Consider the following 27,828-nt stretch of genomic DNA (forward strand, 5'->3'; position numbering starts at 1 on the left):
TCTGTGTCCAAACGGCATTTTATCTTTCAGCATGAAAGATTTTCACAGTATCAAAAGTAAATAATTAAAAAAACCAGAGAAGCCAATCTGGCCGTGCCTGGTTGCGCAGCACAATCCCTCCGCAGGCGGGGCGAGGGCAGCGGCACCCTTCCAGCCCCCTACAGGCTGGCGGACCGGGGTAGCACCAGAAATCGTGGTCAAGAGATCAGGAGTTTGCATCCATTGTAGCTCACTAAGGGGGTAGGTTGGTGTGGGAAACGCAAGGCATGTGTGCGGGGAGGGGGACCCACTGCCTGTCCGTCCCTCTGCCCTTCAGCCCACACATGCTGAGAACAGACGAAGGGGGCGCTGCTTGGTCAGCCCGAGCCCCCAGCCCGCCGTGGCTCCCACACCTGTCACATAGGGCTCAGGCTGGGATCATGGTACAAGCAGGGGCCCTGGTGGGCCAGGGATTCACCAGAACCCAGCAAGCTGCCGAGAGTGGAGCCAGATGGTGGAGCCCTGGTGTTATCTGCACAGGGCAGGAAGATCCGTCAGGGAGCAGGCGGCAGAGCTCAGGGTGCGTTCTAGGGGGCGTTCTGCCCCCACTAGGCTGCCTGGCACCCTCTTTTCCCCCAGCCTCAGTGCCGCTTGGCCCAAGCTGGGAGGGGAGGTGGAGTGCACATGCTGCTCCCTGGGGCAGAGAAAGCCCCCAGCCCCTGTCCTGGGCATCCCTTACCCCAGGCTCCATGAGCTGAGGCGCCCAAGCCCTGCTTAGATCCCCTCAATCCAAGGCAGGGCTGGGCTGGACAACCTGCCCATCAGGACCTCACCCTGTGCTTGGGGGGGGACAAGTATTGCTCCCTGAGCAGGCCCAGCAGCCTGACGTGCACAGGTCCACTTGGCCATAGGGCTGGCCAGAGGGAGAGCTGGTACCAACCGTGTCCCTCTCCCGGCTCCTGGAAGTGCTGCTGTGGGTGCACTCTGCCCCCGGCCGGGCATGGCCCTTTGGGAACCCGAGAGCAGAGAGCACATGGGCTGGTGCAAGGGGGACGGGGAGAGCTGCTGCTGGGTCGAGCAGTTCTAGGGCAGTGGGGGCAGCGCCCGCAGGCTGGGGGGCCCCGGCCCATCTGCAGGTGCTGCTGGGCTAAGGGAACACTACAATGTGCTCATTACGGTGCAGGGTGCTCCTCGCAGCCAGGGAGGTGCTCAGGGCCTGCAGCTCGGTAGTGACTCAGCCCCTAGGCAGAGTGGAAGTTGCAGCTCCTGCCCGAGGCCCAATCCCTCAGCTAGGCTGGGACACAGGGGGTTGGCTGGACCCCCTAGGGAGCTGCAAGAAGGTGGGTATCTCCTATGACAGGCTAGCAGGGCAGCTGAGCTGAGGGGGGAGGGCTTAGGGTGTCCCAGGAAGCCAGGAACAAACAACAAAAAAAGTTGGGTTTTTTAAATAAAATAAAAAATTAAAAAGTTCTTTATTAGGTCCAGCATGGTCCTTTCCCCCGGCTGCTTGCCAGGCTGGCACAGGGGGCTGCCCACTGGTGCTGGCAGGCTTCCTGCACATCACCAACGGAGTGCTGGGAGAAGAGAAAATCCCCTAGAGGGACCGGAGGGTGGGGGCTGCCTAAGCTGGGGAGTTCCCCGCCCCCCTGCCCGAGAGCTGTGGCTGGCTGGGGAGGTGCAGGTCTGACAGGCCCCGGGGGAAGGGGTTCCACATTCACAGGAAGAGGAACCCACAGAGAAAACAAAAGGGGCCCTCCAGCAGGGGGAGGGGCACAGTGAGGCAAGTGTCTGTGGGTGCTGGGGGGGTAGGCACTGGGCCCCTAGCACACATTGGGGCTCCCCCCACACCTCACTGAGCTGCACTCGAAGTGGTTTTCTTCAGGGTGAAGTTGGTCCAGTTCACGGCCACTTTCTGCCGAGTTTGCTTAGCAGAGTCCAGACAGAATCTGGGGAGAGGGAGAGAGAGAATCAGGGAAAGAGCAGAGACAGTGACCACTCCCTGCCCCCCACACCAGTCAGGGCTTCTACCCTCCCCACCCTAGCCAGAGCAGGCAAGGTCCCATGGAAGAAAAGTCAAGGGATAAAGGAGGCCAGGAGAAGAGGCAGTTTCTCAGAGACAGTATTAAAAGTACAGCTGCCAATCATCCCCAGCGAAGGACAGTCAGGAAGAACAGCCAGAGGCCACAAGGAGCCCTTGAATGACCTGCAAATCAACAAGGAACCGAACAGCACGAGCACGCGGCGACACAATCAGTTCCACCTGGCAAGGGACAGACCAGGCATAAGAGGCTCTATAAATACATTGGGGCAAGAGAAAGATGAAGGTCCCCTCCTGTGGAAGGAGTGGGGAAGTGCTCAGAACTGATGACTTCAAGGGGTGGAGGTGTTTACTGCCTGCCTTGCTTCCGTCTTCATTAAAAAGGTTAATGATGACCAGACACTTAACACAATGAACCCAGCCGGGGGCAGGACATAAGCCCAGACAGGGAAAGAACAGGTGAGGGAATATTTAGACAAGCTGAGTCAGCAGGGCCTCCGGAATTCACCCCAGGGTTCTTTAGGAACAAGTGTACGGATAAAGCCTTTTCTTATAGCCACATGGTCAGGCCTAAGGCCTTTGTCCGCAGCCACATTAGGAGAGCAGCAGCCATGAGCGGAGAAGCAGGAAGTCACATCCCCACACTCCATCTAAATCACATTAAAACAATGTCACATCCGGCTGTTTAGGAGCTTCCGTTCTAATGGCCCCCACCATCACCAGATAAACAAACAGATCTTAAGATGATTAAAGAAAACTTAGTTTGACAGCATCTGTCTGGCAAGAAACCACTTCTCATAGAATCATCGAATCTCAGGGTTGGAAGGGACCTCAGGAGGTCATCTCTAGTCCAACCCCTTGCTCAGAGCAGGACCAATCCCCAACTAAATCATCCCAGCCAGGGCTTTGTCAAGCCTTCCTTAGAGGATGTTAAGGTCAGGAGATTCCACCACTTCCCTAGGGAACCCATTCCAGTGCTTCACCACCCTCCTAGTGAAACAGTGTTTCCTAATAGCCAACCTGAACCTCCCTCACTGCAACTTGAGACCATTGCTTCTTGTTCTATCATCTGCTACCACTGAGAACAGGCTAGATCCATCCTCTCTGGAACCCCCTTTCAGCTAGTTGAAAGCAGCTATCAAATCCCCCCTCATTCTTCTCTTCTGCAGACTAAATAACCCCAGTTCCCTCAGCCTCTCCTCGTAAGTCATGTGCTCCAGCCCCCTAATCATTTTTGTTGCCCTCCGCTGGACTCTTTCCAATTTTTCCACATCCGTCTTGTAGTGTGGGGCCCAAAACTGGACACAGCACTCCAGATGAGGCCTCACCAATGTCAAATAGAGGGGAATGATCACGTCTCTTGATCTGCTGGCAATGCCCCTACTTATACAGCCCAAAATGCTGTTAGCCTTCTTGGCAACAAGAGCACACTGTTGACTCATATCCAGCTTCTCGTCCACTGTAACCCCTAGGTCCTTTCCTGCAGAACTGCTGCCTAGCCATTCGGTCCCTAGTCTGTAGCAGTTCATGGGATTCTTCCGTACTAAGTGCAGGAGTCTGCACTTATCCTTGTTGAACCTAATCAGATTTCTTCTGCCCCAATCCTCTAATTTGTCTAGGTCCCTCTGTATCCTAGCCCTACCCTCCAGCGTATCTACCTCTTCCCCCAGTTTAGTGTCATCTGCAAACTTGCTGAGAGTGCAGTCCATGCCATCCTCCAGATCATTAATGAAAATATTGAACAAAACCGGCCCCAGGACCGACGCTTGGGGGACTCCGCTTGATAACGGCTGCCAACTAGACATGGAGCCGTTGATCACTACCCGCTGAGCCCAACGATCTAGCCAGCTTTCTATCCACCTTATAGTCCATTCATCCAGTCCATACTTCTTTAACTTGCTGTCAAGAATACTGTGGGAGACCGTATCAAAAGCTTTGCTAAAGTCAAGGAATAACACATCCACTGCTTTCCCCTCAGCCACAGAGCCAGTTATCACCTCATAGAAGGCAATTAGGTTAGTCAGGCATGACTTGCCCTTGGTGAATCCATGCTGACTGTTCCTGATCACTTTCCTCTACTTTAAGTGCTTCAAAATTGATTCCTTGAGGACCTGCTCCATGATTTTTCCAGGGACTGAAGTGAGGCTGACTGGCCTGTAGTTCCCCGGATTCTCCTTATCAATAGTTGTGGTTGTGAAATCCTCATTTCTTTATGGTCCCCAACTCCCTATTGTTTGTCTGTATGACCTGTCTGTTCTTGATTGTTTCTGTCTGTTATGTAATTAATTTTGCTAGGTGTAAATTAATTAAGGGGGTGGGGTCAGATTAGTCAGAGAAGATTGTTACAATGTTAGGACTGGTTAGGAACATTTTAGTAAAATGACTGGTTAAGGGACAGCTAAGCAGGACTCAAGAGTCTCTATATAAACTGGGGTCCAGAAGGAAGCTCTTTGGGAACCAGCTCCAGGACGCGGCCCCACGATCAGAGCCGCCAGAGCTCAACACTCTGCCAATGACACTGTGCAGAAACTGGAATCCCCCAGATGGACCTGATCCTGATCCTGCCTGGCCACCAAGAAAAGTTCATGTGTCTTAGCGGGAGTGGTGAGCACTGTGTGTGTAGCGTGTGCAGTGTGGTTTGGGGATTGTTAATAAATAGAGGTTAAGTAGGATATTACTGTGTGAGGCTCTTTCACTGGTAAAAGACCCTGCAAACCCACAGAAGATTAAGCCCTGAGCCCACAGGAAAAGGATGTTTGCCCGGAGGAGTAGAGCCCGGAGTTCACGGAGGGGTAAAGATCAGTGCCTTGTGCCTGGAGCCCTAGGAACTGGGCAGAGATGCGATGTCCTAGAGTGTTCAAGTGACAGAATTTTGTGCGGGTAACACTAGCCTGAGCCATCTTGGAACCAAGCAATTATTGTATCTTCAGGAATACACGGAGGCCAGGTGAGGGCCCAGAGAACTGGAGATGAGCAAACACAGCACCTCTCTTCCAAGAAGGGAACACAGAGGCCCTGGGAAGTACAGACCACTCAGCCTAACTTCAATTCCTGGAAGGTATTAGAACAAACTACTAAACCATCCGTGAGCATCTAGAGGATAACAGGTTATAAGGAACAGTCAGTGTGGATTTGTCGAGAAATCATGTCAAACCAACCTCATCTTCTTATTTGACGGGGTCACTGGCCCAGCGGATGGGGGGAGCCGTAGACGTGATACCTTGATTTTAGCAAGGCTTGTGACACAGTCCCACATGACATTCTCATGAGCAAACCAGGGCAATGCAGGCTAGATGGAATTGCTAGAAGGTGGGTGCACAACTGGCTGAACAGTTGGACTCACTGAGGAGTTATCAGTGGTTCGCTATCAAACTGGGAGGGCGTCTCTAGTGGGGTCCCGTGGGGGTCAGCCCTGGGTCCGGCACTATTCATTATTTTCATTCATGACTTGGATAACAGAATGGAGAGTATGCACATAAAATGTGTGGCTGACACCAAGCCGGGAGGGACTGCAAGCCCTTTGGAGGACAAGATTCGAATTCACAACGCCCTTACAAATTAGGAATTGGTCTGAAATCACCAGATGAAATTCACTAAAGACAAGTGCAAAGTACTTCACTTAGGAAGGAAAAATCAAATGCCCAGCTACAAAACGAGGAATGACTGGCGAGACAGTAGGACTGCTGACAAGGATCTGCAGGCTACAGTGGATCACAACAATGGGATGCAGTTGCGAAAAAGGCGACTGTCACTCTGGGGTGCACTAACAGGAGCGTCGTACGTAAGCCAGGGGAGGTAACTGTCCTGCTCTGCTCAGCACTGGTGAGGGCCCAGCTGGAGTGCTGTGTCCAGCTCTGGGTGCCGCCCATTACGGAAGATGTGGCTCAGTAGGAGGGAGTCCAGAAGAGAGCAATGAAAAAGAGCCAAGGTTTAGACACCCTGCCCTGTGAGGAAGGGTTAAACAGTGGGCGTTTAGTCTGGAGAAAAGACAACGGGGGGGAGGGCTGGTACCAAGAGCGGGCTATTAAAAAGCGGATGGGGATTAGCTGGTCTCCATTCCACTGAGGGTAGGAAGGGAGACTGGGGTTAGCTCTTAGGAGACTCCTGGGTGCGCTTACACTGTGATAAAAGGCCTGCAGCACGGCATAGCTGACTCAGCCTCCCCGGCTAGTGTGGGTGGCCGGGCTTGGACTGGGGTCTGGCCTCTGGGACCCTCCTCCCACATGGAGCCCCAGAGGGCAGGAATGCCCCTCCCCCAATGGGGTGCCACACGCATGCCCCTCCGGGCACCCCCAGCCCCACTCTCCCAGAGAGATGAAGGCTGGTCTCACCTCTTGAAGTACTCTACTTCTCGGTCCGTCTCATCCATCTCTACCCCATCCACGTCTTTGGGCAGGAACACGTCATCTGGCAGAGCAGTGCAGATGGTCAGCAAAGGGCTCCAGGACCACAGGCCCCAAGAACGCCCCCCTCAGCACCAGGGGCACGTGCTGCCGCCCGGCACAGAGCCTGCTTGGAGCAAAGAGTCATGGACACACCATGGGGTGCAGGGCAGAGGGAGAGGGGGGCAGAGCCAGGGTACACCACTGCTGACCCGGGTCCGCTACAGCCCTATGGCGACACAGCTCTGTGGCTCAGGGGATGTGGGGCAGCCACACCGACCTGACCCTCCCCCCATGTGCATACTGCTGAGTCAACAAGAGAGCTTCGCCCTCATCACAGCACTCAGCTATGCAGGACGACAAGCCGGAGCTGGGACGAGGTCACTGCTGAGCAGAGGGACTGTGCTGGGGACTTACCGATGGACGTGTTGGATTTCTCCATCCTGCTCCTGCTCTTCCTGCTCTTGCCCTTGGGCTGGGGGGAGCTGCCCAGAGTGGTGGGGTGGGGGGGCTGCCAGTCCCCAGCAGCAGGGGAAGGTGGCTGCATCAGCTCTGGATGCTCTGCTTTGCCCTCGCCCCTCCGGCCTTTCCATTCGCTGCTCCTCTCCTTCTCTGGCCTGGAACCGCCCCAGCCCCAGCCCTGCCCCTTGGTGCTCTCCGGTGGCTCCACACAGCCACTCGCCCTCTGCAGCGAGGGCACTCCTCCAGGCTTGGAAGGGTGCTTGGCTCCCAGCACCAGCCCCTTCGAGCTGGGCCTCTCCAGCCCGGCCTGGGCGCTGGGCACCGCGGTGCATTCTCCCTTCTTCGCCTGGCAGCTCTGTCGCTTGTTCCTCCTCTGCCGGCCCCCCCCCGGTGCCTGCTCCTGCTGCTCAGGACCCTTGGCCGGTGCCACCTCCTTGCACTCCAAGCCGGGCCCGCCGCTCTCCTGGGCACAGTCTGTCGGCTGGGGGGACTGGACCCAGATCATCCGGGAGAGGTTGGGAACCGCGCTCAGGCGCTTCACCACCCCGTTCTCAGCCTGCGGCAGCCCCTCCCCGGGGCCCTCTCCCCAGCGGGGGCCCAGCTCGCTCCGCAGCAGCATGTGGTTCTTGGGGGAGCCCAGGCTCAGAGGGGAGAGATCCAGGTCGATCTCCTGCAGGCCCGAGGAGCCGTTGAGGTGGGACAGCAGAGTTTTCTGCTCCAGCACGGCCGCCTTCTTGGGGAAGTCAGCCACGTCCAGGTTGAGGTCGTAGACACTGAAGCTTGCACGGATGGAGTCCTTAATGGTGTTCTTGATCTCCTGCAGCCGGCTGCTGAGGAAGCTGTTCACCCGCTCCAGCTCCAGCTGGGGCCACTCCAGGAGTTTCTCCTCTGTCAGCTCCCTGTCCTGGCCAGCCAGAGGGCCGCGCGCCACCCGCTTCTGGGCCTCCGCCTCCAGCTGGGCTTTCTCCTTCTCCTGGAACAGGCAAGGGGGTGGGCCAAGGTCAGATGTTCTCAGGGGGCAGGAGAGATGCCCAGTGGGCTGGCATGGCCCGGGCGTGGGGTGGCAAACCCAAGCACTGCTGTGCGGCCCAGCTCAGCCTGTAGCAAGCACAGCTGGGGCCCCATATGCCCTCTGGAGGGGGGAAAACAGCCCCTGCTCCGTCACGGCCACCCACCAGCTCAGGCCTGGGGGAGACTGTTACCAGCTGGCACAGGCTGCACCACGTCGGCGCCGCAGCACCCAGCCACAGGCCAGTGGCTGATTCCCAGCTCCCAGAACAAGGGGGGCCCTGGCCCACAGCAGGACCCAGCACATGCTGGGGAGACCCCACGTGGGAGAGGTGCCCAGGGCCCTGCAAAGAGCCAGAACAGTTCCCAACAGGCCCGAGCACAGGGACAGCTTCTGAGGGCGGAGGGCAGAGCCCCATGGGCAGGGCCAGCTTTAGACCTATTCCACCAATTTCCCCAAATCGGGCCCCGCGCCTAAGAGGGCCCCATGCCCAGTGAGAATCCCTTCCCTGGCTAGATGCGTCTTTTTAATTTTTAATCACAAAGCGGCGCTCCGGGTCTTTGGCAGCACTTCAACAATGGGTACTTTGCTCGCTCCAGGTCTTCGGCGGCACTGAAGGACCCGGAGTGAGTGAAGGACCTGCTGCCAAAGTGCCGCTGAAGACTCGGAGCACCACCTGGTGAGTACAAGACCGTGCTGTTTCTTTCTTTTTCTTTTCTTTTTTTTTTAAGTCATCCCTGCCGGGGCCACGTCAAAACTGTTCAAATTGGGCCCTGCACTTCCTAAAGCCAGCCCTGCCTATGGGGGTGCAACCCCGCTCCAGCCTCCCAGTTAGGGTGGGTGGTGCTGGGCCTCAAGGCCTTTCCCAGCTCTGGCATCTGTCGAACCTTCTGGCCCCATTCAGGGGCTCGGGGCCAGGGCCGTTACCAAGGGAAGACGGGACCGGAGGTGGCTCTGACCCCCGCTGGGCTGGGTCTGGAACAGCACATTCTCCTCCCCGTCCTCACCTTCTTCTTCTGCTTGTGCCGGGCCCGCTTGGCAGCCTTGGCGCTGTTCAGGGGCTTGGGCTCTGAGCTGTTGATGTAGTCCAGGAGCTCGTCCACGTCCCGGTGATCCACAGCCGGCTCCCCCGAGCTGCTGCTGTGGCCCAGCTTCTGCGGCAGCTCCTCCTTCCGCTTGGTGAGACGGGAGCGCAGCTTCTCCCGGATCTCGGCATAGTTCCGGCTCGTGGGGGCCGCAGGGGGCTGCAGAGAGAGCCTGGGCTGCTACTGTCCTGCCTGGCACAGATGGACGCTGTTCCCCGGCCCCTTCCCACCCTCTGCTTCCGGGGCTGCCCCACCCACAGCTCATTGCCGAAGGCAGCATGGTTCCTAATCTGACGAGGAGCTGCCAGGCTGAGATAGAGGGGCACTGGGGGCTGGGACTGAGAGGTGCTGGCCGACTGCAGGGGAAGGGGAGATGAACTGGCTGCTGCTGGGTGGCTCTCCAAGGCTGGACTAGCAGAGGGGGGCTGATGTCAGGCCTGTGGGGGACATGTGCCCACACCCCAGACGCTGGGTGCCCGCACTCTCAGCACGGCAGTATCCCAAGTGCCCGTCTCAGCAGGAGCTCGGCCTATGGCTCACTTACCGCGTTGTGGCCGAAGAACTCACAGTAGCAGCAGTCACAGAATTTCCCGTCTTTCTGGTTGGTGGAGGAGGAGGTGCAGGAGCTGCGCTCGGAGCTGCTGTCCTCATCTTCCCCGAGCCCCTCGTCCGCCTCGCATGACTGTGGCGGGTGGCAGCTGGTACCATTGGGGAACTTGTGTCCTTTGCACACAGGGTCCCTAGGGGATGGGAGGAAGGAAGGTGGTGGGAAGGCAGACCCAGGGCAGTGAGGTACTGGGGGCTGCTGCTGAAAGGAGCAGTCCCCTCCCATATCCCAGAACTGTGTGGGGCGCCTTGCGGGGGAGGGAAGGCCCCAGGGCAGGTGGCCCCCACTCCCCCACTGACTCCTTGATTAATCGGCTGGAAAGAGACCCCTGCACTGCTCTCTGGGACCCCAAGCCCTTTGGCAGGGCAAAGGCTCACCGAGCATGCGAGGAAACCAGACCCGGAGTCGGAGGGGTGCAGCTAGAGCCCAGCTGCCTGCACTACATGCCCCACCCACCATGGACCCCACGCCGGCACTCTCTGCTGCCCCTCCCCAGGTGGGCTGGGGCTCCCTGCCGACAGCCTCTCCAAGGGGCCAGGGCAGGCAGCTGCAGCACTGCTAGTCCTTGGGCTCCTGGCCCTGCCTTGGCAAAGAGCACGCTGGGCAGGCCCAGGTCTCTGAGCCGAGGGGGGTCAGCTCCCGAACTGCAGGAGACAAGCAGCGAAGGCTGCGTCTGCCTCGCAGACAGAACTGTCACGGTGGGAGAGGCCCTGCAGCCTCAGGGCTGTGCGGTGCTGGAGTCAGACCATCTCTGCAGTGCTGTGCTGTGAGGAGCCCTTCTGCCCCCCGAGGGCTGGTCCCTTGGGATGGGGATGTGGCAACTCAAGCCTGGCAGGGCCCTGGCTCATGCCAGTGCCCCCAGAAAACCAGGGGGCATTGCACCAGCCACAGGCAGGCAGAGACCCTCTCACCTATTAGTGCTGGGCAGCTGGTGCGGGGCAGCTGGTGGCACCAGGGAGCCGCTGCAGTGCCCATTGCAAGGGTGAGCACAGCCTGAAAGCGGAGGTGGCATCTTCAGAAGCGGCACGTTGGCGGGGGACAGGTGAGGGCTCTTGCAGGAGGCCTGGCCGTGCGAGAGGGTGCCAGCAGAAGGGGACTCGGCAGCGGCTGTGTCGGGGCTGGGTGCAGGGGCCGGCGCTGCCTGCGGTGAGGTGTTCGGGTGGGCGGGTGACTGCTTGGTGGAGATCAGCGCCGGCGGCTGGGAGGGGAGCCCCGTGGGGCTGTTGGGAGGAGCGGCGAGGTCTGGGTGCCGGTGATGGTCCAAGGAGTGGAAGGCCTCACCTGCAGACAGGCAGGATCAGAGATGGGTCAAGCACGTGCCCAGCCTTTCCCAGCCCAGCATGCAGGCAGGGGATCACCCATGCGCACACAGAGCCCAGCAGGACCCCAGGCTCTGCTCGCCCCCAGCAGAGGAGCAGAAAGAACAGGGGCTTCCTCCCCGAGGGCCTTCCACTACTCCCAGCCCTCGAGCACATGGCCCATGCTCTGACCCTGGCCCCGCACGCTGGGCTGCAGAGGGCCCTCCTGCATCCTCACTGCTGCCAGGAGTGGCAACAAACTGGCAGATGAAATTCAGTGTTGATAAATGCAAAGTAATGCACATTGGAAAACGTCATCCCAACTGTACATATACAATGCTGGGGTCTAAATTAGCTGTTACCACTCAAGCAGGAGTCATCGTGGACAGTTCTCTGAAAACATCTGTCACTGTGCAGAGGCAGTCAAAAAAGCGAGCAGAATGTTGGGAGTCATTAGGAAAGGCATAGATGGTAAAACAGAAAATATCAGATTGCCTCTATCTAAATCCATGGTAGGCCCACCCCTTGAATACTGCGGGCAGGTGTGGTCGCCCTACCTCAAAAAAGATTTATTGGAATTGGAAAAGGTTCAGAAAAGGGCAACAAAAATGATGAGGGGGATTGAACGGCTGCCGTATGAGGAGAGATTAATAAGACTGGGACTTTTCAGCTTGGAAAAGAGACGACTAAGGGGGGATATGATAGAGGGCTATAATATCATGACTGGGGTGGAGAAAGTAAATAAGGAAGTGTTTATTCCTTCTCATAACATAAGAACTAGGGGCCAGCAAATTAAATTAATAGGCAGCAGGTTTAAAACAAACAAAAGGAAGCATTTTTTCACACAATTGCACGTTCAACCTGTGGAACTCTTTGCCAGATGTTGTTGTGAAGGCCAAGACTATAACAGAGTTCTAAGAGGAACTAGATAAATTCCTGGAGGATCGGTCCAGCAATGGCTGTTAGCCAGGATGGGCAGGGATGGGGTCCCAAGCCTCCGTTTGCCAGAAGCTGGGAATGAGCAATGGGATAGATCACTCAGTGGTTACCTGTTCTGTTCATTCCCTCTGGGGCACCTGGCACTGGCCACAGTCAGAGACAGGACACTGGGATAGATGGACCTTTGGTCTGACCCAGTCTGGCCGCTCTTATGACTGCTCCCTGCTGGCAAGAGGATGCCAAGGGGACTTCCTCAGCCCAGTGAGCTCCTCCCAGCCACAGGCAGAGGACACAGCTGCATCTGCACAAGCAGCTGGCTGGAAGGGCCTGGCCCAGCAGCTTCCACACTCTGCACGACTCTTCATCCTCTGGCAGTGAAAAAGGGCCCTACCAGGCTCTTCTCCCCCTCCACAGGCAACCTGAGAGCCCCAGAGAGAAGGGCTTTCCTGCCGGCTGGCCGGGGAGAGCAGGCGAGGGGAAAGGGAAGGGGCAGTGCCAAGGAGCCCCAAGCCATAGCGCAGCTGCTCTATGCCCCCACGAGCACACACCTGGTGGGGTGGGCCTGCGGCACATGCTCTTGAACTGCTTGGGAAGCGTCTTACAGAAGTCGAGTGAGGTAGGCAGAGGAGAACCAGGGGCAGCCCCGCTGGAAGCTGGGGGGACGGCGTGGCTGTAGGGACAGGCCTTGAGCCCGGGCGCCGCAGCGGGAGCCTGGCCGATGCACTCCGGTGCCAGCGGGAGGCTGGGGTGCTTGTCACCTGAAACAAAGTCAGCGCTGGAGACGGCTTCTCCTATGCAGAGCCTGTCCTGGGCCAGCACCGGAGACTCCAGAATGGCTCCGAAGCAGAGTGCACATCGCTCCCCCCAACACCGGACTGGTAGTGGCTGCAGCCTTGGGGAGCAGCAAGGGAGGATCCAGCCCCCGGTGTACCCCGGGCACCAAGGCCATGCGCTCCCTTTTCCCCAGGGGTTCTCCTCTCTAAGGCAGGGCCCCTGGAGGCCAGCCAGCACGGCACTTCACTCAGGCCTGGACCCAGAGATGGCCACTAGCCAGGCTGGGACCCGTGTGGCCCTAGGCTGGCCTGGACTCACCTAGCGCAGCAGGGGGTCCCCCTAAGGGGCTGCCCTGCGTGGCTCCGTTGGCGTGCTGGGAACTCCAGAGGCCCGACAGTTTGTGAGCAGACAGGAACGAGCTGGGATCCCAGTCCCCCGAGTTCCCGTGGCATGAGGAGGAGGAAGAGGAGGAGGAGGATGAGGAGGAGTGGGAGCCGCTGCCACAAGACTGGGATTTGCAGGACGTGTGCGATAACGAGACCTGGGAAGAAACTCACAGTATGAAGCAGCAGGAGACTGAGATGATGAATCCCCAAACGCTCTGGTTCTAGTCTGGGCTCCCCTGGGCCAGGCCAATTCCCACCCGCTCCTACCTGTCCTCGCTCACCCAGGGCTCTCTGCTGGGCCCCCACCAGCCAGGACCGAGCCTGGGAATGGGGGGCCCACCCTGGGTCTCTGCAACTCTGTCACCTTGGTCTCCAGGTCAGCCTTCAGTGAGAGCAGATCTATGCTACTTTTGGAGTGGCACTGCTGTAGCGCTCTAAGAGAGCTCTCCCGTTGGCTCAATAACTGCGGGAGCTGTGGTGGAGGAGACGCTCGCCTGCCGACGTAGGCTGTGCAGCATGGGACTCCGTTGCTCAGGGGGGTGGACTATCCACCCCCCTGGGCGACGCAGTTACACTGACGTAACTCTCTGCTGTAGCACAGAGCTACACCATCCAGCTGCACCAGGCCACCGACTGGGCACCTTTAACCAAGTGCTTCTGTCACTCTTCACCCCGAACAGGAGCGTCCCTGGCAGGGCATGCGCAGGTGTGAATCCCAGTGCATGGAGGACAGGGCTGCCCAGACCTCAGGTTCCATCTGCCTCCTTCACCAAAGGGAAGTGTTAGGGACGACTAGGTCTCAGCCTGTAAGTGCCACCTGGTGACCAGACACTTGCTAGTGGGCCCCTCGCGCAGGCAGGGGCAGGTCTAACCCAACCCAAGGGCTGGATGTTGACACTGGAAATAAAAGTCCGTTTTTAATGACGAGAGTAACTGACCATTGGAACAACTTACCAAAGGCTGTGCCAGAGTCTCTGCCCATTTTAAATCCAGTTGGGAGGTCTGCCAAGCAGATCTGCTGGGGGGGGAGGTATGTGTCTGGGGGCAGCTCTCCAGCCTGCGCTGTACTGGGGGTCAGACCACAATGGTTTCTCTTGGTCTGATGCTGCCAATCCTTGACTGATGGACCCAGAACCAGGCCTAGAGGGGGCAACTCTGGTGAGGAGCTGGGCCTGCCAATCCGAGGGTCTGCGGGAGCAGCAAGCCAGCCTTCCCAGCCAGGAGCGGCATGGGGGGGGCGGGGGACAGAGGCATAAGTCAGTATCACACTCACTTTTCCAGCTCTAGTGAGAAGCTGGGCCTGCCAACCCAAGGCACATCCGAGGGTCTGCGGGAGCAGCGAGCCAGCCTTCCCAGCCAGGAGCGGCACAGTGGGGGGCAGGCGGGGGGGCCCGGAGGGGCAGAGGCATAAGTCAGTGGCATGCTCACTCTTCCAGCTCTGGCCTTACCGTGCCAGGGCCCTTCATGTGCAGCTCTCTCGCAATCCTGAACAAATGCCTGCCCTCCCCACAGGCACTACCGGAGCTCCCCCTCCGAGGGCATCATAGTCCCAGGAGACAACCGTGTGGAGATGCCCAGCAGACAGGTACGTGTACTGGCACTCAGGAAGGGCCAGGGGAGTGCCAGGCTCTGGGGGACCTACAGCAGCCATTGCTGCCACATGGCAATTAGTACCGACTGCTCAGCAGGACCCTCTGCCTTCAGGGGAGCCATGGCCCTAACCAGCAAGGCCAGAGGACAGCCGCTGCCTACCGCCAAGGCCTGCTCCTGGATAGCCCGCCGCTCCTCCTCCTCCACACCCTTCCTGCAGCTCTGGCAGATCCACAGCGGCATTTCTCCCAGCAGGTTCTGCACGAGCGTTGGCACGAAGTCTGGAGGCAGCCTCTCGCCTGGGGAGACCAGCCCGTTGTGAGATGGGCCTCCCCAGTCCTTGCGCTCTCGGTGGCATAGCAAGCAACACGTCTGCACGGACTGGTTGGCAGTGGGGAGCACCTGCAGCAGGACACATGGGCGGCGAGTCACTCACAGCTGGGCACAGGGCAGGTGTTTGTGCAGGAGGACAGGCCCTGAGGGCCAGCAGGCTGGACCATGCAGCCCCTCTGTGAGCCGTGCCCACGGGACGCTGCTCTCCCACTATGGCACCCCTCACAGACCGGGCATTAGGGGCTCCCGGGAAGTGCTGTGGAGTCTGTCATGGCCAGGGCCGGCCCCTTCGACTCGGGCGCGGACGCGCCAGCAGTGCTGAGCAAGAAGAGCTGAACAGAAGGGGTGACCCTGGGAATACCCATGGGCACGGAAAGACCGACTGGGGTAGGCAGCCAATACCCTGCTTTCTAGACACCCCGTCCCGCTGCCCAGACCCCTGTTCCAGCCCCACCGGCCTTGGACCCCTCCCCAGCTCTTTGGTGCGGAGCAGGGGTGGCAGGAGGCAGGCCCTCGCTGCTGTTTGCATTCTGCCCCGCAGTTCCACCCAGGGCCGGGCCTCTTGCCTGAGCTGGTGGGGAAGCCAGGCCGCAGCCCACGGCTACTTTAGAGCCCCCCTCAAGCCGTGGAGTGCAGAGCACAGAGCTGGGGAGGGGTCCCCCGTTCGTTGTCTGCTGCTGCAGCGGGGCCAGGACAACGAGCCCTGCGAAGCAGATGGTGCCTCACAATGAAGGCGAAGCACTGGGAGGGGCCAGGCTTCTCTTCTCGCTAGGGCTGAGACAGATCCTGGGGGGAGGGAGAGAGGCAGGAGGGCTCCTGGTTCACCCTTTGCCTCTCGGGGGGCGGGGGGAGCAAGTGCTGCCCAGAGTGGGGAAAAAGGAGCCCCCCAGGGCAGTGCCAGGCTGCACCAACGTCACAGCCCTGGGAGGAGCAGGCAGGCAGGCAAGCAGCAGAGGACGTAGCCCGGCGGGAGGGTTGGCTGCCAGCAGAGATGCAAGTCGACGCAGGCTCCGGTATGCCCTGCCATTGTGTCCCTTGGCGGGATCCCCCAGGGAGGAAGCTAATGCATCGGGGGTGAAGGATGTTCCCCAAGCCACCTTGTTCCTGGGCGCAGGTGCCAGCCAAGGACAGGGCTCCTGGCCACCTGCTCTGCCCACGAGCGTGGAAACCATCCAGACGCAGACACAGAACAAAAGCACTGGAGCCCCTGCTCTGATGGGTGCGGGGAGCCTCAAGGAGACTGTCAGCTCCGGGGAGGCTGCTGGGGGCTGCCACAGACCCAGCATGGGGGGGCTTTCGAAAGAGGCCGGGTGAAGGGCTGACCTAGGCTATCCCTGACAGCCGCATGTCACCCCCATGGGCATCTGCTGGAGAGGGACTGAAACCTGACCCGACCTTCGCCAGCTGCTGAGTCTCTGTGTGTGGTACGGACAAGGCTGCCAGATTCTGACCCATCCCCGGGTGCTCTGTTCAGCCTAGGAAGCACCCCAAACATCCAAGCTCCCCACTTTCCCAGGAGACTATCCCAGAACTCCAGACACTTCCCCCGCTGAGCAGCCCCATCACCCCCCACAGGTGTGCCCTCAGTGCTACCGATGGCCCTTCACATTCCGTCCCTCCCGCCCCCCGCCCCCCCTAATTCATTCCAGTGTCAATGTTTGGAGTGTCACAGAGTCCATCAGCTGAGCCGGGGCCCAAGTCCTCTCCCCCCAGAGCAGCACAGAAAGGGACCATCCCTCCCTGCTCTGCAACCCTTCTGGGGATACAGCCCAGACTCTCCATGCGTCCATCGCGCACGACCTACTCAGAGCCCTGGGCCTAGCACCTGCCCTCCATGGACACTGTACAGCCCCTGCACCTGCTGCCGCACGCGTCAGCCATTCGCCACCCTGCAGGCTCTGAGAGGAAAAGCGATTTGGCCACATGCGCAGAGCCAGGCACTGCAGAGCCGGGGTCGCTGATCGCTTCCCCCCTCACAGCATCCCAGGTTCCTAAAGACCTGAGCTTGCATTTCCCCAGCTCAGTAGCAATCTGCTGCCCCCACCAGCGTGTGCAACTCCTCACAATTTATTCTCAGCTGCATATCTCCCATGTGCTGGCACCTAGAGCTCCCCTGCTTTGCACCAGCACCACGCAGCCGGCTCCCCCTCCTATGCCCCCAAGTCCAGCCACAAACCCGGCAGGTTCCATGTACCCCCCAAGGGACAGTCCCCCTGCAATAATGCGGCAAACCCAGACAGGACACAGGCCAAACACAACAAATGGGGCAGCCCCCTGCCCTGGTCAGCCCCTTTGTACAGCCTCAGCTCCACCTCCCGGGTCCCACACCCAACAGCAAGCCCAGAGACCTACCCACAGCTTTAAGAGGGAGCCTGTCCCAGCCCTCCAGGGCCAGAGGAAGGCTGTGCTGTGGGTAGCCCAGCAGGCTCTGCTCTGCAGCTGCCGGTGAAGTCCCTGACCACTGTGCTGAGGACACACCTTGGATGGCCTCTCCGTGAACCGATTTGTTAGTGTGATGCTGTGTGATGGGTGCCTGGGGGAGCAGGGACAGGTGGGGCTGCGGTTCGGTGCTGGGGGGAGCTGAGAAGACCTGGGTTCAGTCCCCAGCTCTGCTCAGGGTTCTCACGGGACCTTGAGCAAGTCCCTGAAGGGACCTCAGCAGTGCAAGGCTGAGAGCTGGGGCCCCAAATGACCAGGAGGTCCCAGGAATGCGCTCCCCACGCAGTGACTGGAGAGAGACAGGCCATAAGCCAGCCGACGAGGTGGGGAGCCACTAGCCCCTTGGAGACTGAGAAGAGGGGAGTGCTAACCCTGCCCCCTCTGAAGACAGGTGCCTAAGTCTGTGTGGCAAGGAGGCGCCCATCTCTGCTCAGTGCCCCACACTGGGAACTCGCTGCTTTAGGCACCCAAGGCTTTTCCTGTGGCGCCTCCTGGCTCCATGCAGACCGGCTGGAGGCACCCACCTCATAGCCCAGTGGTTGGAGCACTGCTGAAGTGTTTATCCCAGCCATGGGGCCCGGCACCCCCTGGGGGTGGGAGACCCTGGGTCCAGGCCCCCTGAGCAATGCCTTCAGTTTATACAGGACAGCCTGCGGGAGCCCCGCCCACTCTCCCAAAGCACGGAGTGGAGCCCCGACATCTCCCACATCCCAAAGAATGGTCTAATCACGTCCCCCAGCTGGACTCTGCATGGGACCCGACCCAGTCGGCCTGCTCAGGCTGCTTCCTGGATCAGTCCTGCATGTCCATGGGTGGCCCAACGCCTGCTTTCCCTGCTCTGCGATTTGCACCGGGGCCTCTGGACGCTAGCAGGAGGAGGCAGGCGCATGCTCAGGACAAACGCCGGCTCCAAGGGAACATTCAGGCCAAGAACTCAGGTGCTTACAGGGCTCAGCGGGGATTCTGGGGCTCGCCCATGCTGGGGCCCAAACTGGGACTTCGGTGCCTAACCATAAGCCATGGGTGCCCAAGGGTGGCGTCTGGGCACCTTCATGGGTCGGGGCCTTGGGCTCTCTGTGTGTGAGATCCCCACCCACACAATGGGGCTAGCACCCATGGCCTCCCTACAGGGACGGAGGTTACTGGGAGGTGTCCAACAGTAACGGGGCCAAATGGAGCCTTCAGCCAGACAGGCCCTGTGGAACTGGAGGGGCCCTGCAGAGGGCTGAGCTTTCGTAGGCTCCCCAAATAACTGCTCAAATATTGACCACCTGATATAAAAAATGGTCGTTTAAAAGCACTAACGTATTAGAACGGTAACAGACAAGTGAGGCGTTATGATCTCCAGCAGACTTGGCCTTCGAGAGAGGCCTAATTACAAAAAGCCACCTAACAACCTACAGTATTCTAATTCAGAGCAATGAGAGCTCGGCTGAACCGAAGTTCTCAGTAAGGACAGAGTGCACCGTGCTGCGATCCCCCAGGAAGCCGCCCTCTCTGCTAGGCTCCCCTTCCTGGAACAGCTGACCCCTTCGGAGCGTGGACAAACACCTCTTCCCATGGCAGGCTCCTGGGGACTGCATCCCCATCAGGGCTATCCTTCCACAAACAGCGAGGACACAGCCCGACACGTGCCCAGGGCACGGGGTGGTGGCTAAGCTGGGACTAGGGTCAGGATGTCTGCACTCTGCCACCAGCCTGTCCGCAGGCAAGTCATGTCAGCGCTGCCTTGGCCAAATGGCGGCTGGGAGCATCTCACTGCTCGGCCTACTCAGAGTCTCGCGATACCTGCCTAAGTCACGCAGGGCTGCCGGAGTGGTGGCATGAGACCGAGTGGGGCTGTGCCTCTCCCGCCTGGACAGGGAAGGGGGAGAAGGCTGCTCCCAGGGGCTAGGAGTGGCAAACAGGCAGGCTGTATCTTCGCACATGTATTTAAGACTGAGTTTTGACCTGGATGATCCTCCAGGCGCTGGGGAGTGAGCAGCTCCCCCAGACACTGTGAATCAGCAAGTGGCGTGAGACTGGGGGGCTGACTCTTGGTGAACACGCATTGCTGGCCCTGCACCAGTATCAAGTGGGGAGAATCCCCCAGCCTGTGGCCAAGGGAGCTGCCAGCCAGCTCCCCTCAGACACTGCCACTTCCTCCCAGCATGGATAAAACCTGCTTTCACAGCATCCCTCCAGCCCAGCCCAGTGTCACTAGCTCATGCTGTGGAAAGGGTTCGTCTGCCCTCCACACCTGTCAGCCGAGCATTTCCAGCCCAGCGAGGGTCAGGCAGGTGCACTGTCCGGGCTCCACGTGGCCGTGCAAGGTGGGGATGCAGGAGCCTGTCCTGGCTGGAAGCGCTAGGGCAGCTGGAATGCCAAGCCCTGCCCCACTGGTCGTCAGGGATGCAGAATGCAGGCGGACAGGAAGGAACCAGAGCATCTGCAACTTCAGAGAGATGCTGGCCCTGACACTTGGGAACTTGCCTGGCTCAGCTGCCAGCCCTCCCGCCCAGCGTTCTGGGAGAGTGGCAAAGGGCCAGGGATCCAAGCCGGGCCATGCTGTGAGATGCAATCAGACCTCGAGAAGCTAGACATGCACAGGGAGGGGAATGTCTCTCGGCTCTGGAGAGACTACACTTGTGTACAGCCCTGAGCATCCCAGCGCCAAGCGGGGCTCACAATGGTGACCACAGAGAGGGGCAGGAGAAGGACCCTAATACATGGTCACCCCTCTTGTCCCTCTGCACAAGGCTAAGCAGCCCAGAGGATCAGCAAGTAAAGGCGCAGCCAGCTAGCGTCGCTGCCTGTGCACAAGCAGCCATGGCCCAGCATGAGGAGCAGAGAGCCAGCCACATGATGCACTTGTATTGGGGTGTGCCTGCTGGGAGCCCCAGTCACGTAGCAGGGCCCCACTGTGCTACCGTTGTCCGACCCAGAACACAGAGCTCGCAGGTCACGTGTAATGGTGTGACAAAGTGGGACTGTTCTTAATGTTTCCTCTGAATACTGCGTGGGTGCCTCAGTTTCCCCTGTGCATTTCTTAACTCTCCAGTGTGCATAAATGGCCAACACTCTGTCTCCTGGCAACAAATGGCCAGGGCCGTTCCCCCCGCAACAGGATGGCTAAAGGTGAACAAAGAGATCAAGAGACAAACGCCAGAAAGGTGGGGCTGGAGGTGGGGTGGCAGTTTGGGGCTGGCTGGGGAAGAGGAGTGAGGGCAGACGGGGTTGTCTGGCTCGCTGGGCCCCAGAATGGACCCGGCCGAGGGGTCCGGTTCGCTGTACCGGTTCGCTGTACCTACAAGCTCTGTTTTAGACCCTGTTCCTGTCATCGAATAAACCTCTGTGTTACTGGCTGGCTCAGAGTCACATCTGACTGCGAAGGGGGGGTGCAGGACCCTGTGGCTTCCCCAGGACCTCGCCTGGGCGGACTCGCTGTGGGAAGCGCACAGAGGGGCACATGCTGAATGCTCCAAGGAGAGACCCAGGAGGTGAAGCCGTGTGAGCTTCGTGCCCTGCAGACAGTCTGCTCCAAGGGAGAGGAGGCTCCCCAAAGTCCTGCCGGGCTTTGTGGGGAGCAGGTCCAGAGCATTGCCCAGGAACTCTGTGACAACTGGTCGTTCCCCTGCTGGGCTCCGGGCTTCACTGCTCTGCTCACTGATGTCAGACTTGATCCCTGGCTGGCTATTCTCCACAGAACACCATCCCTGGGCTGGCAGGCAACCCCAGCTGGATCATCCTACCCCTGCAGCTCCCTTACAATAGCCCTCTGCCCCTCTGCGGTGCACTCGGCGTACTGACATGCTCTGCTCCCAATGCCGGGGCACGTGGGAACCTAGTCTAGACGCTCCTCTGGGCAGGGAGCTGGGGTTAGCCGCTTGGGGAGACGTCTACAGCACTCATGAAAATACAAAGTGCCAGGTACCCTCCCTGCCCCCCTGGAGAGAGCAGCCTTTCCCTCCCCCAGGGCTGCGCCTCGCCTGACCCCACATGCTTCCAGTTCTCCTTGTGGTGAACTCAGAGCTGGAGAACGGCATCCGATAGCCACACTCTGAACAGGCCCAGCCCAGAGGGCAACATGAGCTTCCTGAATGGACTGAGCCCCTTGGCCTGCCGGAGCCCAGCTGGGGGAGAAAGGGGCCGGTTCCCAGGACATCTTTGCTGAGATGGTCAGTTAGTGCCAGATGCGAGGCTGGTATGTTCTACTTCCCACCCAAGCCTTCCCCGCTTTGCCTGGCACCTTCGCAATGGTGACTACTTGCCATAGCTTGATCCCGCGGGCCTGGGACTGCTGTCAGACAGGCAAAGCTCCCTGCGCCCCGCAGCCAGCCGGCCCACGCTGGAGGGAAGCGGTGCTGGAATTCCCTCCGAAGGCAGCAGGCAAATCATGTCCTGCCCAGAGACCAGCTTGGCGTTCCAGCTGCCCTAGCGCCTCCAGCCATGGACAGGCTCCAGCATCCCCACCTTGTGCGGCCACGCGAAGCCCCGACTCTGCTCCTGCCTGATCCTCGCTGGACTGGAAACGCTCGCAGATGAACCCTTTCCACAGGCCGCAGCAGCTGTGCACAGCCTGCTTTCCACAGGGTTAAAACCACAACCATGAGCTAGCACAAAGCAAAGTGAATCCTCCTGCCCGGAGATCCACCATCTCAATGCACTGGGGGGGGGGGGGTCCAGCCTGGTCCAACATCCCACCTGGAAAGGAGCAGCAGGGCACAGCTCACTGCCAGCACCCCAGGAGCCTGCCTGTCTGTGCCAGCTTCCAGCTTGGGCTGCACTCTGCTTGCAGCAAAGCTGCCGTCTCGTTACCTCCTAATTCACTCAGGAGATTTCTGCAAATTCATTCCAAAGCCACAGTTCATCTCAGCTGCTCCAGATGGGGGCCCTGAATCTCTCCTGGTGAGGCCAGGGCAACCGTGTGCAGAGCCCATTAGCCTGGCTCTCTGCACCCCCCAGCCCTGCAGCACACTCCTTGCAGAGGCTTCCCCTCCTCTCCAGCCAGAGGCACAATGGTCGACAATTCCCAGGGCCCCTTCTGCTTTGAGGGGCAGTGGAGTTCTGCGGAGAGAACCCTCCTTGTCCAGCGGAGCCTGGGCTGCACAGGCAGCCCTGCAGGAAGAGCCGGCCCAGTGGGTCTGACACCCCCCCACACCTACAGGAGAGCAGGAAGAGGATGCTGCCATAATCTGGGACAGGACCTGAGCCCTCCTGGAGCAGGGTGTACGCTGCATGGCTCCAGCCCCCTTCCACCCCCAAAGGGAGCAGCTGGGGAAAGCTGCTCCATGCACCGGCTGGGGGTGAGTGTCTGCAGGATAGGCTGTGGCTGCTGGATTGGGGGGGCATGCTAGGTGGGTGCGCATGCAGAGCAGACGGCTGGCAGAGGAGCGGGCTAGGTGGTAAGGCCCCGGAGACAGGGCTCGGCACGCATGGTTCTGCACCTAGGCAGGGAGGAAACAGGAAGGGTGATGCAGGGTGAAGGAAGGGGATACCACGCTCAATGTACAGAGACTTTGAGGGAGGGCTGGAGAAGGGAAAAAGGAGGGTGCTGCCTGCAGGGGGTGGGACACTGGGCTCTGCACACTGGGGGAGGGCTAGTCATGGGGTCAGATGCAGGGGTGCTGCATGCGGGGGCGGGGTGCATGTGCTGGGTGAGATCAGGGCAGGAGCTGTGCAGGGGGGCAGGGATCGGGGGTGCAGGATCAGGGTGCAGGGGATGGGGATCAGGGGCAGGGGGCTGCCGGGGGATCGGGGTGCAGGGGGTGGGGATCAGGGGTGCTGGATCAGGGGGCAGGGATCGGGAGTGCAGGATCAGGGAGCAGGGGGCTGCCAAGGGATTGGGGTGTGGGGAGCAGAGATTGGGGTGCAGGGGGCTGCTTGGGGATCAGGGTGCAGAGGGCTGCCAGAGAATCGAGGGTGCAGGGGGCGGGGATCGGGGTACAGGATTGGAGTGCAGGGGGCTGCCAGGAGATTGGGGGTAGGGATTGGGGGGCAGGGTGCTGCCTGGGGATTGGGGGGCAGGATCGGGGGGCAGGGGGCAGAGATCTGGGGCTGCTGGGGGTCGGTATCCAGGATCACAGTTTCAGGGGGGCAGGGATCGGGGGTGCAGGATCGGGGGCAGGGATGAGGGTGCAGGATCGGGGTGCAGCAGGGCAGGGATCGGGGGGCTGCCAGGGGTCGGGGGACAGGGAGTCAGGGGGTGGGGATCAGGGTGCTGGGGGCAGAGATTGAGAGCTGCCGGGGATCGGGGTGCAGGGGGATGGGGATCAGGGTCCAGGGGGTCAGGGTGCAAGGGGCGGGAACGGGGGTCTGCCAGGGGTTGGGGTGCAGGATCGGGGTGCAGGATCGAGGATGGGGGGCTGCAAGGGGTCAGGGTACAGGGGATCGGGGTGCAGGGGGTTGGGGATGGGAGGCTGCCAGGGGTTGGAGTGGAGGGGGGTGCAGGATCAGGGTGCAGGGGAGCGGGGATGGGAGGCTGCTGGGGGTTGGGGTGCAGGGGGTGGGGATGGGAGGGCTGCCAGAGATCGGGGTGCAGGGGGTGGGGATTAGGGTCTGGGGGTCGGGGTGCAGGGGATGGGGATGGAGGCCTGCTGGGGGTTGGGATGCAGAATCAGAGGATGGAGGGCGGGTTGCAGGATTGGAGGATGGGGGGGCTGCTGGAGGACAGGGGGTCGGGGTGCAGGGGCCAGGTGCAGGATCGGGGTGCAGGGGGCGGGAATGGGAGGCTTCCAGGGGTTGGGGTGCAGGGGGGCACGGGTCGAAGTGCAGGATCAGGGTGCAGGGGGTCAACGTGCCGGATCGGAGTGCAGGGGGTCGGGGTGCAGGATCAGGGGTGCTGTGGCTGCCAGGAGTCAGGGTGCAGGGGGTTGGGGATCGCGGGACAGGAGGTGGGTGCAGGGGGTTGGGGAGGGGGGGCTGCCGGGGGTCGGGGTGCAGGATCAGGGTGCAGGGAGTCGGGGATCGGGGGTTGCCAGGGGGCAGGGTGCAGGATCGGAGGACAGGATCAGGGTGCAGGGGTCGGGGATGGGACGCTGCTGGGAGTTGGGGTGCAGGATCGGGGTACAGGGGCGGGGATGGGAGGCTGCCGGGGGTCGGGGTGCTGGGGGGGCACGGGTCAGGGTGCAGGATCGGAGTGCAGGGGGTCGGGGATGGGGGGCTGCCAGGGGTCGGGGTGCAGGATCAGGGTGCAGGGAGTTGGGGATCGGGGGACAGGGGGCAGATGCAGGATCAGGGTGCAGGGAGTCGGGGATGGGGGGTTGCCGGTGGTTGGGGTACAGGATCAGGGTGCAGGGGGGCGGATGCAGGATCGGGAGTGCTGTGGCTGCTGGGAGTTGGGGTGCAGGGGGTCGGGGATCGCAGGACAGGGGGCAGGTGCAGGATCAGGGTGCAGGGGGTCGGGAATGGGGGGTTGCCGGGGATCGGGGTGCCGGGGGCAGGGATGGGAGGCTGCTGGGAGTCGGGGTGGAGGATCAGGGTGCAGAGGGGAGGGGTGCAGGGGTGGGGATGGGAGGCTGCCGGAGGTCGGGGTGCAGGATAGGGGTGCAGAGGGGAGGGGTGCAGGATCGGAGTGCGGGGGGGCAAGGGTCAGGGTGCAAGGGGGAGGGGTGCAGGATCGGGGTGCAGGGGCGGGGATGGGAGGCTGCCGGGGTGCAGGGGCGGATCAGGGTGCAGGGGGGAGGGGTGCAGGATCAGGGTGCGGGGGGGCACAGGTCGGGGTGCAGGGGGGGCAGGATCAGGGTGCAGGGGGGCACGGGTCGGGGTCCAGGGGGGAGGGGTGCAGGGGGTGCATGGGTCGGTGTGCAGCGGGTCGGGGTGCAGAGGGGAGGGGTGCAGGGGCGGGGATGGGAGGCTGCTGGGGGTTGGGGTGCAGGGTCGGGGTGCAGAGGGGAGGGGTGCAGGGGCGGGGATCGGGGTGCCAGGGATCGGGGTGCAGGGGGCGGGGTACGGGGGGGTACGGGTCGGGGTGCAGGGTCGAGGTGCAGGGGGATGCGAGGCTGCCGGAGATCGGGGTGCAGGGGGCGGGGTGCAGGGGGCGGGGAGGGGAGGCTGCCGGGGGTCGGGGAGTGGGGGGGGGCCACGGGTCAGGGTGCAGGAGGATGGAAGGCTGTCGGGGGTCAGGGTGCAGGGTCGGGGTGCAGAAGGGGCACGGGTTGGGGTGCAGGGTCGGGGGGCAGGAGGATGGGAGGCGGTCGGGGTGCAGGGTCGGGGTGCAGGGGGCGGGGAGGGGAGTGGAGGCTGCCATGGATCGGGGTGCAGAGGGGAGGGGTGCAGGGGCGGGCATGGGAGGCTGCCGGGGGTCAGGGTGCGGAGAGCGGGGTGCAGGATCGGGGTGCAGAGGGGAGGAGTGCAGGGTCGGGGTGCAGAGGGGGCACGGGTCGGGGTGCAGAGGGTCAGGGTGCAGGGGAGGGGTGCAGAGGGGATGGGTGCCGGGGATCGGGGTGCAGAGGGGATGGGTGCCGGGTTGGGGTGCCGGGGGCGGGGATCGGGGTGCCGCGGATCGGGGTGCAGAGAGGAGGGGTGCAGGGTTGGGGTGCAGGAGGATGGGAGGCTTCCGCGGATCGGGGTGCAGAGGGGGCATGGGTCGGGGTGCAGGGTCGGGGATCGGGGTGCCGGGGATGGGAGGCTGCCGGGGATCGGGGTGCAGAGGGGAGGGGTGCAGAGGGGGCACGGGTTGGGGTGCAGGGGTTGGGGTGCAGGGGCGGGGATGGGAGGCTGCCGGGGGTCGGGGTGCAGAGGGGTTGGGGTGCAGGGGCGGGGAGGGGAGGCTGCCGGGGGTCGGGGTGCAGGGAGGGCACGGGTCGGGGTGCAGGAGGATGGGAGGCTGTCGGGGGTCGGGGTGCAGAGAGGAGGGGTGGAGAGGGGGCACGGGTCAGGGTGCAGAGGGTCGGGGTGCCGGGGGCGGGGATCGGGGAGCCGGGGCTCGGGGTGCAGAGGGGAGGGGTGCAGCTTCAGGGTGCAGGAGGATGGGAGGCTGCTGCAGATCGGGGTGCAGAGGGGAAGGGTGCAGGGTCGGGGATCGGGGTGCAGGGGGGAGGGGTGCAGGGTCGGGGTGCAGGAGGATGGGAGGCTGTTGGGGTCGGGGTGCAGAAGGTCGGGGTGCAGAGGGGGCACGGGACGGGGTGCAGGGGTGGGGATGGGAGGCTGCCGGGGATCGGGGTGCAGAGGGGAGGGGTGCAGAGGGGGCACAGGTCGGGGTGCAGAGGGGAGGGGTGCAGGGGTGGGGAGGGGAGGCTGCCGGGGGTCGGGGTGCAGGGGAGGCACGGGTCGGGGTGCAGGAGGATGCGAGGCTGCCGGGGGTCAGGGTGCAGGCAGTGGGGTGCAGGGGCGGGGAGGGGAGGCTGCTGGGGGTCGGGGTGCAGGGGGGGCACGGGTCGGGGTGCAGGAGGATGGGAGGCGGTCGGGGTGCAGAGGGGGCACGGGTCGGGGTGCTGGGGATCGGGGTGCAGAGGGGAGGGGTGCAGCTTCGGGGTGCAGGAGGATGGGAGGCTCTTGGGGGTCGGGGTGCAGAGGGTCGGGGTGCAGAAGGGGCACGGGTCGGGGTGCAGGGTTGGGGTGCAGGGGTGGGGATGGGAGGCTGCCAGGGATCGGGGTACATGGGGTGGGGTACAGGGGCGGGGAGGGGAGGCTGCTGGGGGTCGGGGTGCAGGGGGGGCACAGGTCGGGGTGCAGGAGGATGGGAGGCGGTCGGGGTGCAGAGGGGGCACGGGTCGGGGTGCAGAGGGTCGGGGTGCAGAGGGTCGGGGTGCAGGAGGATGGGAGGCTGCCGCAGATCGGGGTGCCGGGGGTCAGGGATCTGGGTGCAGAGGGGAGGGGTGCAGGAGGATGGGAGGCTGTCGGGGATCGGAGTGCAGAGGGGAGGGGTGCAGGGGGAGGGGTGCAGAGGGGGCACGGGTCGGGGTGCAGGGTCGAGGTGCAGGAGGATGGAAGGCTGCCGCCGATCGGGGTGCCAGGGGTCGGCGTGCAGGGTCGGGGATCGGGGTGCCGGAGGTCGGGGTGCAGAGGGGAGGGGTGCAGGGGGTCAGGGTGCAGGGGGGGCATGGGTCGCGGTGCAGGGTCGGGGTTCAGGGGCGGGGATGGGAGGCTGCCGGGGGTCGGGGTGCAGGGTCAGGGTGCAGAGGGGGCACGGGTCGGGGTGCAGGAGGATGGGAGGCTGCCGGGGGTCGGGGTGCAGGGGGCGGGGTGCAGGGTCGGGGTGCAGAGGGTCGGGGTGCAGGAGGATGGGAGGCTGTCGGGGATCGGGGTGCAGAGGGGGCACGGGTCGGGGTGCAGAGGAGAGGGGTGCAGGGGGTGCAGGGGGTGCCGGGGATCGGGGTGCAGGGGGCGGGGTGCCCGGTACCTGCGGGGCTCTGCCCGGCTCCGCGCTGCTGCCCGGCGCCGCCTCGGGGGGCTCTGCGGGGCCGGGCCCCGGGGGGGGCGCGGCCGGCCCGGGGGGGGCGGCTCCCCCCGCCCGCTCCCTGCGCGCCCCGGTCCCGGCCGCGGCCGCCGCCTTGTTCCGCCTGCGAGTCATGCCCGGCCCGCCCGG

General features: G+C 62.0%; 1 protein-coding gene across 3 annotated transcripts; it reads right to left on the bottom strand.

The window, feature by feature from the left end:
• On the bottom strand, positions 1-27,828 carry FAM193B (family with sequence similarity 193 member B). 3 transcript variants are annotated; one of them, XM_050962397.1, is made up of 10 exons: positions 27,643-27,828; positions 14,712-14,951; positions 12,892-13,114; positions 12,348-12,557; positions 10,474-10,843; positions 9,500-9,695; positions 8,878-9,114; positions 6,817-7,834; positions 6,349-6,424; positions 1-1,925 (listed from the first exon to the last, which is right to left on the bottom strand). In XM_050962397.1, exons 1-10 carry the CDS (start codon positions 27,811-27,813, stop codon positions 1,829-1,831), a joined length of 2,838 nt encoding a protein of 945 aa, XP_050818354.1. In that variant the 5' UTR covers positions 27,814-27,828; the 3' UTR covers positions 1-1,828. The 3 variants fall into 3 exon arrangements, with proteins under 3 accessions (XP_050818354.1, XP_050818355.1, XP_050818356.1); XM_050962398.1 differs by lacking the exon at positions 12,892-13,114 and having other exon boundaries at positions 27,643-27,725; XM_050962399.1 differs by lacking the exons at positions 14,712-14,951; positions 27,643-27,828 and adding an exon at positions 13,914-14,026.

The sequence above is a fragment of the Gopherus flavomarginatus genome, chromosome 7 (assembly GCF_025201925.1).
Source record: "Gopherus flavomarginatus isolate rGopFla2 chromosome 7, rGopFla2.mat.asm, whole genome shotgun sequence".
NCBI classification, from domain to species: Eukaryota; Metazoa; Chordata; order Testudines; family Testudinidae; genus Gopherus; species Gopherus flavomarginatus.